Source organism: Microtus oregoni, unplaced genomic scaffold (assembly GCF_018167655.1).
Source record: "Microtus oregoni isolate MIOR12 unplaced genomic scaffold, Mior012 000019F_ref0000042, whole genome shotgun sequence".
NCBI classification, from domain to species: Eukaryota; Metazoa; Chordata; class Mammalia; order Rodentia; family Cricetidae; genus Microtus; species Microtus oregoni.
This window is the reverse complement of record NW_024543078.1, coordinates 13,667,037-13,682,023: the sequence shown is the minus strand read 5'-3', so window position 1 is coordinate 13,682,023 and position 14,987 is coordinate 13,667,037. Positions and strand designations below refer to the sequence as shown.

Here is a 14,987-nt window from a genome sequence, read left to right as displayed (position 1 = left end):
GGTTACCTCACTCAGTATTGGTTTTTCTAGTTCTATCCATTTGCATGCATATACCAAGATGTCATAAATTTTTGATTTTTAATGATTTATTAGGTTCTGAAATACTAAACATAAAATTGGATTTGGGAGCATAGGTAATGATGGTGGTAAGACAAATAATAGTGAACAAGGACAACAGACAAATCTCCTATAGTAAATATTCCTCCCATTTGTGTATTTGAAGGATCTTGGACTTGTTAATACCACTTACTAACCAGGCTGTGACGCTGGTCCAGACAAAGTGAGCCCTGTTTACTGGGAAGTGTTTGGAGGATGGGAAGAGTGCGTGAAAACGTTGCTGAAGAATGGTTACAGCCCAGATGCACAGATGTGCTTGGTCTTTGGATTCAGTTCCCCTCTGTGCATGGATTTCCAAAAGGAGTAAGTATATTTGATACATTTTGCTTATATTTAATTCCCAAGTGACTTTTCTTCATAGTGAAACTTGGTGTCTCTTTTAGCACTAAGTTGCTAATCTACAAAAGGCCTGCTTCAGGATATGTAGTTCAATCTAGCAGAAGTGAGGTTGATAACACCAGGTTATTTACCTTTTTCTTTTTGAACCTGCATTATACTTTTAGAGTAATAATGTTAGGAAATACTTTAAATATATTAATATAAATATTAGGCCTACTCTGATGTCTTTGAAATAATTCAAGATTCAAAATTGTACTTGTCAAGTAAGGCAGTAACTGCTTCAGGTATTTAACTATAAAACTTTTTATTTATTTATTATTTTATAACCCTTACAATAAAACCTTGGTTTCAGATACTTTTTTATTACTTTTTAATGTACATGGGTATTTTGTCTGCATGTAGTCTATGCCCTGCATTCACACAATGTCCACAGAGGCCAGAAAAGGGAACTGGAGTTGCAGATCATTGTTAGTTGCTATGCTGGGAATCGAACCTGGGTCCTCTGGCTTAGCAGCTAATCTTCTTAACTGCTGAGCCATCTCTCTGGCCCCAATACTCTTACTTTTGACTGGTCTGAGATTTAGACGTAGAAACTCTCAGTGAGGACAACCTACATCTCTTGACAATCTGTTCCTGGCTTCTTTCATTCTCTTGGCCAAAAGTTTATCATATTCTGCAGCCTCCTCTTACTGTCTTATGTTGTTCCTTCAGAGCAATAGGTTGGCATTTATGCTGTAGGACACTTGGATAACAAAAGCCTGAATCATGGGGGCTTTGGTCCTGGATTTCTTAGATATTTTTTAAGGTGTGTACAAGGTTTTATAGGTACTTTGTAAACATCAGAATCAATTGGGTCCTTTGCTACAAAAGCCTGATGTCATATTTCACAACCAGGAACCATTACTTTCCCAGGCACTCTGATGAAGGGCAGAGAAAATGTCCTCATAACTGATGTTTAGGTGAGAAGGCAGATATCTCGGGCCAACCTCATTTGCCAGGAAAGGAAGCCTAAGGTGCTGTCCACAGGACCAAACTTCAATACTAACTCAGGGTCAGGGAAACCATGTGAACTAAGTAAGCCGTCTAGCAGATTTACATCCAAATCTCTGGGTGTCCTCTGCTGCTGAGCAAAAGTCCTGAGCAGCTCTCAGAATATACACTTTTTCAGCTCCTGGGGACAGCACCTTCACTGCTGAAGGGCAATTTAATACTTGGTCGTCTTTGTCATTACTACTTGCAAATTCTGGTGATTATTTGGAATAATTTCGGCCCAAAAGTTCCTGTTGCTGTTTCAAAAATTTCATCCCTCAGTCTGGAGATATTTCTCTTGAATAGGCCTTGGTGGTCTTAGACACTAATGTAGAGATCCCCAAGGCCATGCACCACACCACTGAGGCTCACGGTGTCTGAGAAGCTGGGCTCATGCTCCTCCTTGGTGACCCCCAGGCCCATATACAGTAGCAGCTTCTGCAGGGACCCATCCTCCGAATACCAGCACAGGCTGGGTGGGGTGACAGCCAGCCTGGGGCCCAGTGAGAGTGCAGGTGATGATGCTGGTTCCTGCCAATGGCCAGGGCTTGCTCAGCTTGAAGCCGAGCAGCGCTAGGACCACAGTGGAGGCAGCACAACAGCAGCTGCTCCAGATCCAGTTCCAGGGGAAGCAAAGGCAGATCCAGGAAGTGAGCGCTCTGCAGACAGAGCATCACTTACAGCACCTGCCACACCAGCTCCCACAGCCCGGTCATTCTCCCATGGCATTGGGGCACCATCTCCTCCTTCCCCTCCATCTCACATCCCCGTGCCTTTGCCACACACCACTGCCAACTCCTCACCTAGCCCCCACTGCCATCTTCCTCCGCCCTCCTAAGTCTATTTATTTATGGCTTCCTGACAACAAATTGATGATATACCTGACCACTAAGGAATGGTAATATCTATCAGTTCAGGAATATCACTTTAGTATCCACACTACATCACTAACAGATTGGTGCTTTCTATCCTCAGTTCTCCTTGTAACCCCACCCCTGACTCCTGTGGCCATAGATGCTATCATTTTAATGCTGCAGAAGTGGCTACAAGCATACTACAAATTTCATTGACTTTCTTGAACTCATTGTTATGGATAGCTAGCTGTGATATAACTCTCTCCAAACATTTTCACTGGCCCAGCCAGATGACTAGATAAAAACACTTGTCACCAAGTCTGGCAACCTGAGTTTTCTTACTTGTAGGTACCATATTTTTGTCTATTTCTAACATGAAACACTACAGTGGTGAAAAATAGCCTTCAGAAAGGTTGTTGGGTTTTTTTAGATAGAAAGATTTTCTTTATTAATGACCCCAACCGTATTTCTTCAGATACAGGAGTTTTGAACTCAAATACTTAGAAGAATACAAGTTACGATTGCATTATCTGCAACTCATTACCAGTAACATATTGCAAAGCAAACAGCTTGGAAAAGGGGAAAAGGAAGGGGAGTGAGAAAGGGAAAAGTAAAAGAAGGGAATTAAGTTGATCAAGTGGAAATTTTTTTCTTTTCTTAAATTCTTGGAAATTGTGAAGTCCTTGCAAGCACAGCTCGTTTCTGCAGGTTATTTGCCAAACTCATACAAAATGGAACCCAAATGGAGAATCCCTTAAGAACCTGGAGAGGTGCAACATGAAGGGCTACAATTATCTAGTAGCAAGCAGTCCAGCCTTCCATCAACAGAGCTTCTTCCTCAGTTCCCAAGCATTAGCGGGATGAAAATGTCTTCCCCGTGAATGTTTTCATTACTTTTTTCTCAGCATCTGGGTGTGCATGGTTGAGCACCTTAAGGAAGTCAGATGGTTTTGCTTGCATTCGTGCATGAATATAGGCCTTGAGCACTTAATGTGGTAGTGCAGATAATCCCAGAACGAGTGGATCAGGTTGATGGTTGTAGTAGTAATAGCAGCGGGGCTGCATCCCCAGCACCTCGGCCACCCGCATGGCTTATGCCCCAAAATAATTACACACAAACTGTATTCATTTAAACACTGTTTGGCTTATTAGCTTTAGCACTTACTGGCTAATTCTGATATCCTGATCAACCTATCTCTAATAAACTGTGTAGCACCAGTCTTACCGGGAAAGATTCAGCATGTCTGACCTGGCAGCTTGCTTCATCGCATGCGTCTGAACCAGAGAGAGAAGCATGGCATCTCTGAGCTCACTTCCTCTTCCTCCCAGCATTCTGTTCTGTTTACTCCTCCCACCTATGTTTTAACCTATGAGAGCCAGCCAAGCAGTTTCTTTATTTTTCAACCAATGACCTTCCTCCATCATTTCCCCTTTTTCTGGTTAAACAAAAAAGGAAGGCTTTAACTTTAACATAGCAAAATTACATATAACAAAACAGTTATAAAGTAAAAATAACAATAATCTTTATCATAACTAAGGAAAACTATAACTATAAATAACTATTCTTAACTCCATCAAAGACTCCAGAAAGATACAATATTACCTAAGCAAACAAGAAAAAAGCAACTTTTAAAACTCTAGAAATGACAGAGACATCTCGCTGCCTGGACAGTCACCCAAAGTTCCTCTGTACTGTTGGGGCATCCATCTTCAGCCTTCAGGCCCATAGTATCCAGAGACATTTCCATGAAGCAGGAAAATTCAAAGTCAGTTCAGTCACTATCTGTTGTGTCCTGCAGAATGTCTCGCAGACTCTTTCATGAATCAGGAACCCTGAAAGATCATCTCACCTTAGGCAAGTTCAGTAGTCCTCTCTCGGTGGGTTCTCTGTGTCCAGTTTATGCAATAGTCCAGGCAAGAGCAGTTTCTTGCCCAAATGGCTATCAAACTCCATAACGAGCCTCTTCGATGCCCATCTTCCTCTTGAAGTAGATTGGTGCTGCCAGGAGCAGAGTGTCTCATTGTCATGAAAAGTCCTAAGTTATTAAAACATTTAAAATGCCATATTCTATAATCTTTGAAAAATATGAAGAATGCCTATCTAAAATATATCTACGCACATCTAGAAAATATTAACTAACATGACTACAAACTTGACTATTACGATTATCTATTAACTACCTATATACATTACATTTTTAAATGAACTACACAATCACAATACCTTAATAAAGATCAGAAATACATATACATATAACAAAATTGACCTTAAATCTCTATCAATAAAGCAAAATCTATACTAATGCAAATTATTCATGTCTATATCATATCCCCCTTTAAATGTAAAAGAACATTTATAAACAATATTTGGGAATATGGGCGCAGTTATTTCTCTCCAAACTGCTTCCTGCTGAATGAGGGCGCTGTAAATCAGATATTTCAGGGTATAACCTGTGAGCTAGGTTCATCTCAGTCGTCAATTGAGTGAAGTAATTTTCTGAAGGTGTTCACTGCAACCTTTTAGGAGAGCGTGGTCTATCATAACATATTGGGATGGAAGCAATCCACAAACTCTCACCCTCTGTGAAAATAAAATAAGAAACTCCTTTCCAAAGCATCATGTCCTTAGATCCAAATTTCAAAGTCAAGGCATTTTCAAAATATCTATGTTGGATTAGTTCAGCAGCATTTATAAACAAATATCTTTTAGCAGCTGTTGCTCCTTCCTCAGCATTTAAACAATTCAAACAGAGCATAATAGCATATAGCAAAATTCTCTGTGTATTTTCCATCTTCGTGTGGCTTTATTTTACTCTCTATTTTATTTCTTTTTACTTCTATTTTATATTCTCTGTATATCTTTGACCTGGAATAACTCTGTAGACCAGGCTGTCCTTGAACTCTCAGAGATCTGCCTGTCTCTACCTCCCAGGCATTGGGATTAAGGGTGTACTCTACCACACCTTGAACTCACAGAGATCTGTTTGTCTCTGCCTTCTAGGCACTGGGATTAAAGGCGTGTGCTACCACACCTTGAAGTCACACAGGTCAATCTCCCTCTGCCTCCCAAGTGTTGGGATTAAAGGTGTGTACTACCACAGCCAACAACTCTCTTCCTTTTTTTTTTACTTTAAGAACTTCAACTTTTAGCCTGCATATATTTTTAACACACAGTAAATCATTTAAAAATTTTCTTTGTCTTTGAATCTCTCTTTACTGTATATTTCTCTTTTTCTGACCACATGATTCTTTAATTTACCAAGCAATCTCAGTAGGACTAAAGCCGTGGCTTTGCCGGCTAGATGTAGCCCATTCCTTAGCTTTCTGCCATTCCAATATTGTGGCTGAGGTATCAGCCAGAGCCTCATTCAGTGCCACAAGTCTACAGTGTTTCAAGGTCCTTGCCATCAAACAAGCTACAACAGACAACACTCAAGTCCTCTCTCTGTAGCCGGACCTCCTGCCTCAAACAGTAAGAGTTTGCCCTGGCAGAATGGCCCAGAAAGCCAGCATTTTTAAATGGCGCAGCATTTTTCCTGCTACGGCTGAAAACCAAAAAGCATGCATTCAGCTTTTCATCAACACTGTTTAAGTGTTTTGTGGCAGGACCTCTTAATGAACTGCAGGGATTTGCAGCTAAAGCTGAGTCAGGAAGCCTCTCTTAGATGAGAGTGCTTGCTTGCCTCTAGCAAGCAGAGCAGACCTGAGAAATCGCTGTTACCAAGAAAACATGCTTTACTCTTTCCCAAGCTTTCTCAGGCTTTCAGTGGATTCAGTTATCCACACATCTGGGCGCCATTCTTAAACAAAAAAAAGGAGAAATGATGTGTCAGTGTCATGTATCAATCTGTTAATTTCATTGGTTAAGCAATAAAGAAACTGCTTGGCCCTGATAGGTTAAAACATAGGTGGGAGGAGTAAACAGAACAGAATGCTGGGAGGAAGAGGAAGTGAGCTCAGAGACACCATGCTCCCCATTCCCGGGCAGAAACACGCGATGAAGCTCTGACCCAGGATGGACATAAGCTAGAATCTTCCTGGTAAGCGCATTTTGGGGTGCTACACACATGATTGGAAATGGGCTAGTCCAGGTGCAAGAATTAGCCTAGAAGAGGCTAGATAGAAATGGGCCAAGCAGTGTTTAAATGAATACAGTTTGTGTGTTGTTATTTCGGGCATAAGCTAGCAGGCGGCTGGGGTGCTAGGGATGCAGCCCCACCGCTCCAATTACAACAGATGGTGTTGTCTCTAGCAGTGGAATTAGCGTGGCAAGGGAAGAGCATGAAGGTGATATAGCCTGTTGTCACCCATGGCAGCATCTCTTTCAGCTCCAGAGGAGGTTCCCTGTGGCTAAAAAGGACCTAGGGGGCTGGGCTCTTCGTCCTTCTTTGAACTCCTGCATGAAGACCTTTCCAATGACAACAACATCATCATCCTTAAACACTGTGCTGAAGACTACTGTGACTGCATCTTTTTTAGATTCAACATACATGGTCTCATCCTCCCAGCAAAGGTAAAAGCTCTGTTCTCTCCTTCCTTGCCCTCTTCTTGGAACTGGAAGTATTTCTCAAAGACAGAGGCAAAGCAATTTTGCTTCAACATGCCAGCCTGCTGCACAATAAAATCCTTGGATGCAGGCAGATTTTCAAGGTCATATAGCAAAGAAACTTTGTATCCCAAGTCTGGGTTTACCAAAAAACTCCCGTATACTCTCTTTAATAACTCATCAGCACCATGTGCCTGAAGTTCCTTGTAGAATTTCAAAGGAATATTGACCATCACTTTTGTTTGGTCTCCATTAGGATTTGAAATATAATAAAGAACACCATCAAAATCTGCAAATGTTACTTCTTCAGCTTCTGGTTTGTTTCAGGAGGCCATATTCTGGAACAAGAGTGAGATCTCCTAGATGATGCGATTGTTCACCTCCAGCAGGATCATGGTGGAGGCTGCCCCTGAAGCTTTAACCCACCTGCCAAGTAGCCGCTGCCTCTGCCACCACCTCACCCACGATCCTGGTCCCCCCAGAAAGGTTTTTACTGGGCTTTAGCCCTTTAAATCTCTCTCTTGCTCAGATGATTCACTTACTCAGATTGTTCACTGTTTAGTTGATGAGCTTTCTCTGTATGTCACAGTTGATTCTTGGTGTTTATGTCTGCAGGACAGACTTTTTCTCTCGCTAGGATCTGAAGAGCTTCCCAAATTTGTCATTAGGGCTTGAGATAGAGAGATATATGTATTTTAAGAGAAATATACAGATTTGCCCATATTATTTATTTTTTAATCTGTGGTTACCTGACTAGGAGAAAATCCTATGCTCAAATGATATGCAATGATCAAGGTCATATAGAGCACTAAGGTTGCTTTCATCTCTGAGCATGCCTTTGTGTTTGAGAACTTTACAGTAACTGTCCCAGATTCTCAGAGAGTGCTGACAACATTCTGTGATTCTTCAGCGTATTTCACACTTGTTCTTTTCCTTCGGAACGGTACTTTTGATGGAAAGGGATGACATATAGTAGCATTGGCCATAAGCCTTTTGAGAGTGTGCTCTTTCTTCATTTAACACAGACTGTGTGAATACAGTAATTGGGAGAAGTTTTGGGTTTGCTTATTAAGCATGTTATATAGTATACAAATAGAGAGAAAATACATTGGGCGAAAGTAATTTTATAGTTAAACTTGGAACATGTAAGGTTAAGCAGTGTTCTGGGAATTTTTCTTGTGGCATTGTAGGAGGATGAATGGATCTACAAATGTTTGAAGAATCTGGAAACTTAGTATAAGTTTATATTAACAATAAATATGTCATTACACCTGCATTATAGAGTTTTAAGGAATTTTATACTCTTATTTTTTATACTTCCCTCAAATTAATGATTAGGCCTATTGCTTGAATTTAAAGGTACTTCTAAAAAGTGTTTAGAGATTGATGAGCATTGAGTGTATAATTTGCTTAAAAATAACTATGTCCCATACCTAGGTTTTTCCAGTCTTGTATATACTATAAGCTTTTTTCATTTTTTTTTAAATATCATTAGATAATGTTTTTCTTTCTGAGACAGGGTCTCAATATGCAGCCCTGACTTACCTGGAATTTGCTAAGGAGACCAGGCTGGCTGCAACTCGCAGAGATCCAACTGCCTCTGCTTCTCAAGTGTTGGGATGAAAGGTATAAGCTACCACATTTATCAAGTTTTAGATGTCTTAAGAAGTAGTTGTTCTCACATGAATTTAGTTTACATATTTTGTATTTATTTGATTTAAAAATCTTATTCTTTTCTAGATTCCATATTAAAATTATTGAAAATATTTCAACGTTTATAGTTATTTTTTAATATAATGGCAAGTTCAAATGGTGAATAACTTTATTCCTATATGCCTTCTTTTTCAGTTATGTGCACGGTGAACATATATGTTTATTATTCTTTTTAAATTTGACATTATGAGCCTTTGTTTCTGTGGCCTGCCTGCACCAAGCGGGGTAGGCGCTTTGATTGCAAGCTGCCCAACCAGCACGGAGGCCTGATCTCTCGGCGCCAGGAGACCCAGCATTGGGGTGAGTTTCTGACCCGCGGCGCCAGCCTGGGACGGGGAGCTCGGCGGTTCCTTGGCCCCCAGTCCTTCTTGGGCTCTCTGCAGGGCCTCTACTCCCTGGGTGCTGCCTCTTTCTTCCTGGCCCACCCAGCTTCTGTCCAGAGCCCTCCCCACTTCGGCCCCACCGCCCTCTTTTGGCGTGTGGCATCGCCCAGCCCTGCCTGTCTGGGCGCTGGGTCCGAGTACTCGGGGCACCCGGGCGGGCTGCAGTTCCTTTGTTTCTGTGGCCTGCCTGCACCAAGCGGGGTAGGCGCTTTGTTTGCAAGCTGACCAACCAGCACGGAGGCCTGATCTCTCGGTGCCAGGAGACCCAGCGTTGGTGAGACCCAGGGTTGGGGAGACCCAGCATTGGGCACGGAGACCTGATCTCTCGGCTCCAGGAGAGCCATCATTGGGGAGAGCCATTGTTGGGTAGGCAAGGAGACCTGATCCAGTAAAAGAAGATCCATAGGGAGCATTTGGAAGAAGAGATGGGCAGACGCCAAGGCAAGAATTCGCCCAACAAGCTGAAAAGCAACATGAAGCCACCAGAAACCAGCGACCTCACAACGGGAGGACATGAACACCTTAATCAAGAAGAAGGAGAAAAGATTGACTTCATGAAAGTGATTGACACCCTTAAACAGCATGTAAAAAACGCCCTTATAGAAATGGATGAGAAATATAACAGAAAGTTTGAAGAATTGAATAAATCAGTGAATGATACCCTAGAAAACCAAGGAAAAACAATCAAGCAGATAATGGAAACAGTTCAAGACCTGAAAACTGAAATGGAGGCAAAGAAGAAAACACAAACAGAGGGGCGGCTAGACATGGAAAATCTAGGTAAACGAATAGAGACTATAGAAACAAGCATAACCAGCAGAATACAAGAGATAGAAGGAAGACTCTCGGATTCTGAAGATACCATAGAGAAAACAAACACACTGATCAAAGAAAACAGCAAGTCCAACAAACTCTCATCACAAAACATTCAGGAAATATGGGACACAATAAAAAGACCAAACCTAAGAATAATAGGAGTAGAAGAAGGAGAAGAAGTGCAGCTCAATGGTCCAGAAAATATATTTAATAAAATTATAGAAGAAAACTTTCCCAACCTAAAGAAAGATATACCTATGAAGGTGCAAGAAGCATACAGAACACCGAATAGGTTGGATCAAAAAAAAAAAATCCCCTCGCCATATAATTATCAAAACACAAAGTATACAGACTAAGGAAAGAATATTAAGAGCTGCAAAGGAAAAAGGCCAAATTACTTATAAAGGTAAACCTATCAGACTTACACATGACTTTTCCATGGAAATCATGAAAGCCAGAAGGCCCTGGATAGATGTACTGCAGAAACTGAGAGACCATGGATGCAAGCCCAGATTACTATACCCAGCCAAGCTTTCATTCACTATAAATGGAGAAAATAAAATTTTCCAGGATAAAAACAAATCTAAACAATACGAAGCCACAAATCCAGCATACAGAAAGTAATAGAAGGAAAATCACTAACCAAGGAGTCCAACAATGACCACAATAACTCAGACATCTAGAGACCCTTCACCAGCGCAACTCAAAGAAGGGAAACACACAAACCCTACTACTAAAAAAGTGACCGGAGTTAACAACCACTGGTTATTAATATCACTTAATGTCAATGGACTCAACTCACCTATAAAAAGGCACAGGCTAAGAGATTGGATAAGAAAACAGGATCCAACATTCTGCTGTTTACAAGAAACACACCTCAACCACAAAGACAGGCACCTACTCAGAGTAAAGGGCTGGGAAAAGGCCTATCAAGCAAATGGACCTAAGAAACAGGCAGGTGTTGCCATACTAATTTCTCACAAAGTTGACTTCAAACTTAAATCAATCAGAAGAGATGGAGAGGGGCATTTTATACTCATAACAGGAACAGTTCATCAGGATGACGTCTGAATCCTGAACATCTATGCCCCTAATATAAAAGCACCCACGTACATAAAAGAAACATTGCTAAAATTCAAGGCAGCCATCAAACCGCACACACTAATAGTTGGAGTCTTCAACACTCTCTCACCAATGGACAGGTCAATCAGACAGAAACCTAACAGAGAAATAAGAGAATTAATGGAGGTAATGAATCAAATGGACTTAACAGACATCTATAGAACATTCCACCCAAATAGGAAAGAATATACCTTCTTCTCTGCAGATCATGGAACCTGCTTGAAAATCGACCACATAGTCGCTAACAAAGCAAATATCCACAGTTAAAAAAATATTTGTAACCACCTGTGTCTTATCAGATCACCATGGATTAAAGTTAGAATTCAACAACAATGCTACCCCCAGAAAGCCTACAAAGTCATGGAAACTGAACAGTCAACTACTGAACCATACCTGGATTAAGGAAGAAATAAAGAAAGAAATTAAAGTCTTCCTGGAATTCAATGAAAATAAAGAAACAACATACTCAAACTTTGGGACACTATGAAAGCAGTCCTAAGAGGAAAGTTCATAGCACTAAGTGCCCACTTAAAGAAAACAGAGAAAGCTCACATTGGAGACTTAACAGCCCACCTGAAAGCTCTAGAAAAAGAAGAAGCAGACTCACCTAGGAGGAGTAGAAGACTGGAAATAATCAAACTGAGGGCTGAAATCAACAAAATAGAAACATAGAAAACAATCCAAGAATCAATGAAACAAAAAGCTGGTTCCTAAAGAAAATCAACAAGATTGACATACCCCTATCCAAACTAATCAAACGGCAGAGAGAGAATTTGCAAATTAATAAGATCAGAAATGAAAAGGGGGACATAACCACAGACACAGAGGAAATTCAGAGAATCATTAGATCTTACTACAAAAGCCTATATGCCACAAAACTGAAAAATGTAAAGGAAATGGATACTTTTTTAGATAAATATCATATACCAAAGTTAAATCAGGACCAGGTGAACAATCTAAATAGACCTGTTAGTCGCGAAGAATTAGAAGAGGTTATCAAAAACCTCCCTACCAAAAAAAGCCCAGGACCAGATGGTTTCAATGCGGAATTCTACCAGAATTTCCAAGAATATCTAATACCTATACTCCTTAATGTATTCCATAATATAGAAACAGAAGAGGCATTGCCAAATTCCTTTTATGAAGCTACAGTTACTCTGATACCAAAACCGCACAAAGACCCAACCAAGAAAGAGAATTATAGACCAATCTCACTCATGAACATCGATGCAAAAATCCTCAACAAAATACTGGCAAACCGAATCCAAGAACACATTAGAAAAATTATCCATTATGATCAAGTAGGCTTCATCCCAGGGATGCAGGGCTGGTTCAACATACGAAAATAATCTGAAAGGAAAAAACCATATGATCATCTCATTAGATGCTGAAAAAGCATTCCACAAAATTCAACATCCCTTTATGATAAAAGTATTGGAGAGATTAGGGATACAAGGGTCATACCTAAATATAATAAAAGCTATAAACAACAAGCCGACAGCTAACATCAAATTAAATGGAGAGAAACTCAAAGCCATCCCATTAAACTCAGGAACACGACAAGGCTGTCCACTCTCGCCATACCTCTTCAATATAGTGCTTGAAGTTCTAGCAATAGCAATAAGACAACATAAGGGGATCAAGGGGATTCGAATTGGAAAGGAAGAAGTGAAACTTTCGTTATTTGCAGATGATATGATAGTATACATAAGCAACCCCCAAAACTCCACCAAAGAACTTTTACAGCTGATAAACACCTTTAGTAATGTGGCAGGATACAAGATCAACTCCAAAAAATCAGTTGCCCTCTTATACACAAAGGATATGGAAGCAGAGAGGGAAATCAGAGAAGCTTCACCTTTCACGATAGCCACAAACAGCATAAAATATCTTGGGGTAACTCTAACCAAGGAAGTGAAAGATCTATTTGACAAGAACTTTAAGGCATTGAAGAAAGAAACTGAGGAGTATACCAGAAAATGGAAGGACCTTCCTTGCTCTTGGATTGGGAGGATCAACATAGTAAAAATGGCAATTCTACCAAAGGCAATTTATAGATTCAATGCAATCCCCATCAGGGTCCCATCAAAATTCTTCACAGACCTTGAGAGGACAATAATCAACTTTATATGGAAAAACAAAAAACCCAGGATAGCAAAAACAATCCTATACAATAAAGGATTGTCTGGAGGCATTACCATCCCTGACTTCAAACTCTATTACAGAGCTACAGTGATGAAAACAGTGTGGTACTGGCATAAAAACAGAGAAGTCGACCAATGGAATCGTATAGAAGACCCGAATTTTAACCCACAAACCTATGAACACCTCATTTTTGATAAAGGAGCCAAAAGTATACAATGGAAGAAAGAAAGCATCTTCAACAAATGGTGCTGGCATAACTGGATGTCAACCTGTAGAAGAATGAAAATAGACCCATATCTATCACCATGCACAAAACTCAAGTCCAAATGGATTAAAGACCTCACTCTCAGCCAGAACACATTGAACCTGATAGAAGAGAAAGTGGGAAGTACCCTACATCAGATGGGCACAGGAGATCGCTTCCTATGTGTAACCCCAACAGCTCAGACATCAAGGGCAACATTGAATAAATGGGACCTACGAAAACTGAGAAGCTTCTGTAAAGCAAAGGACACTGTCACCAAGACAAAAAGGCAACCTACTGACTGGGAGAAGATCTTCACCAACCCCACAACAGACAAAGGTCTGATCTCCAAAATATATAGAGAACTCAGGAAACTAGACTTTAAAATGCTAATTAACCCAATTAAAAAATGGGGCACTGAACTGAACAGAGAATTCTTCGCAGAGGAAGTTCAAATGGCCAAAAGACACTTAAGGTCATGTTCAACCTCCTTAGCGATCAGGGAAATGCAAATCAAAACAACTTTGAGATACCATCTTACACCTGTCAGAATGGCTAAAATAAAAAACTCCAATGATAGCCTTTGCTGGAGAGGCTGTGGAGGAAGGGGTACCCTCATCCATTGCTGGTGCAACCACTTTGGAAATCAGTGTTTCGGTTTCTCAGGAAATTTGGGATCAACCTACCCCTGGACCCAGCAATACCACTCCTGGGAATATACCCAAGAGATGCCCTATCATATGACAAGAGCATTTGTTCAACTATGTTCATAGCAGCATTATTTGTAATAGCCAGAACCTGGAAACAACCTAGATGCCCTTCAATGGAAGAATGGATGAAGAAAGTGTGGAATATCTACACATTAGAGTACTATGCTGCGGTAAAAAACAATGACTTCTCGAATTTTGCATGCAAATGGATGGAAATAGAAAACACTATCTTGAGTGAGGTAACCCAGACCCAAAAAGATGAATATGGGACGTACTCACTCATAATTGTTTTCTAGCCATAAATAAGGGACACGGAGCCTACAATTGGTGATCCTAAAGAAGCTAAGTAAGAAGGTGAACCAAAGGAAAAACATATAGTTGTCCTCTTGGCTATGGGAAGTAGACAAAGTTGCCGGGGAGAAAATTGAGATCTTGCGGGTGGGGTGGGATGGGGGTAAGGGGAAATGGGGAGAGAAACGGGAGAAGGGGAGGAAGGGGGGAACTTGGGGAAAAAGGAGGATTGGGATAAAGGAAGGTTGGATAGGGGAGCATGGAAGCACAATTCTTAGTTAAGGGAGCCACCTTAGGGTTGGCAAGAGACTTGAAACTAGAGTGGCTCCCAGGTGCCCAAGCCGAGGTCCCCAGTTAGTTCCTTGGGTAGCTGAGGATAGGGAACCTGAAATGACCCTATCCTATATCAATACTGATGAATATCTTGCATATCATCATAGAACCTTCATCTGGTGATGGATGGAGATAGAGACAGAGATCCACACTGGAGCACTGGACTGAGCTCCCAAGGTCCTAATGAGGAGCAGAAGGAGGGAGAACATGAGCAAAGAAATCGGGACCACGAGGGGTGCACCCACCCACTGAGACAGTGGAGCTGATCTATTGGGAGCTCACCAAGGCCAGCTGGACTGTGACTGAAAAAGCATGGGATAAAACTGGACTCTCTGAACATGGCGA

At 41.0% G+C, this 14,987-nt stretch overlaps 1 protein-coding gene and 2 pseudogenes across 2 annotated transcripts in view; all 3 read right to left on the bottom strand.

Annotated features, from left to right (window-relative positions):
* Positions 1-1,340: 1,340 nt before the first annotated feature.
* LOC121459615 lies at positions 1,341-2,201 on the bottom strand (annotated as a pseudogene).
* Positions 2,202-2,803: 602 nt separating this feature from the next.
* On the bottom strand, positions 2,804-7,280 carry LOC121459303 (annotated as a pseudogene).
* Positions 7,281-12,222: 4,942 nt separating this feature from the next.
* The window catches only part of Asb3 (ankyrin repeat and SOCS box containing 3), a 145,093-nt gene continuing 142,328 nt past the window's right edge, over positions 12,223-14,987 (bottom strand). For both annotated transcript variants that reach the window (XM_041668858.1, XM_041668860.1), the window contains one exon: positions 12,223-12,269. In XM_041668858.1, the coding sequence (XP_041524792.1) occupies positions 12,252-12,269 (18 nt within the window). In that variant the 3' untranslated portion in view covers positions 12,223-12,251. The remainder of the gene's footprint in view (positions 12,270-14,987) is intronic.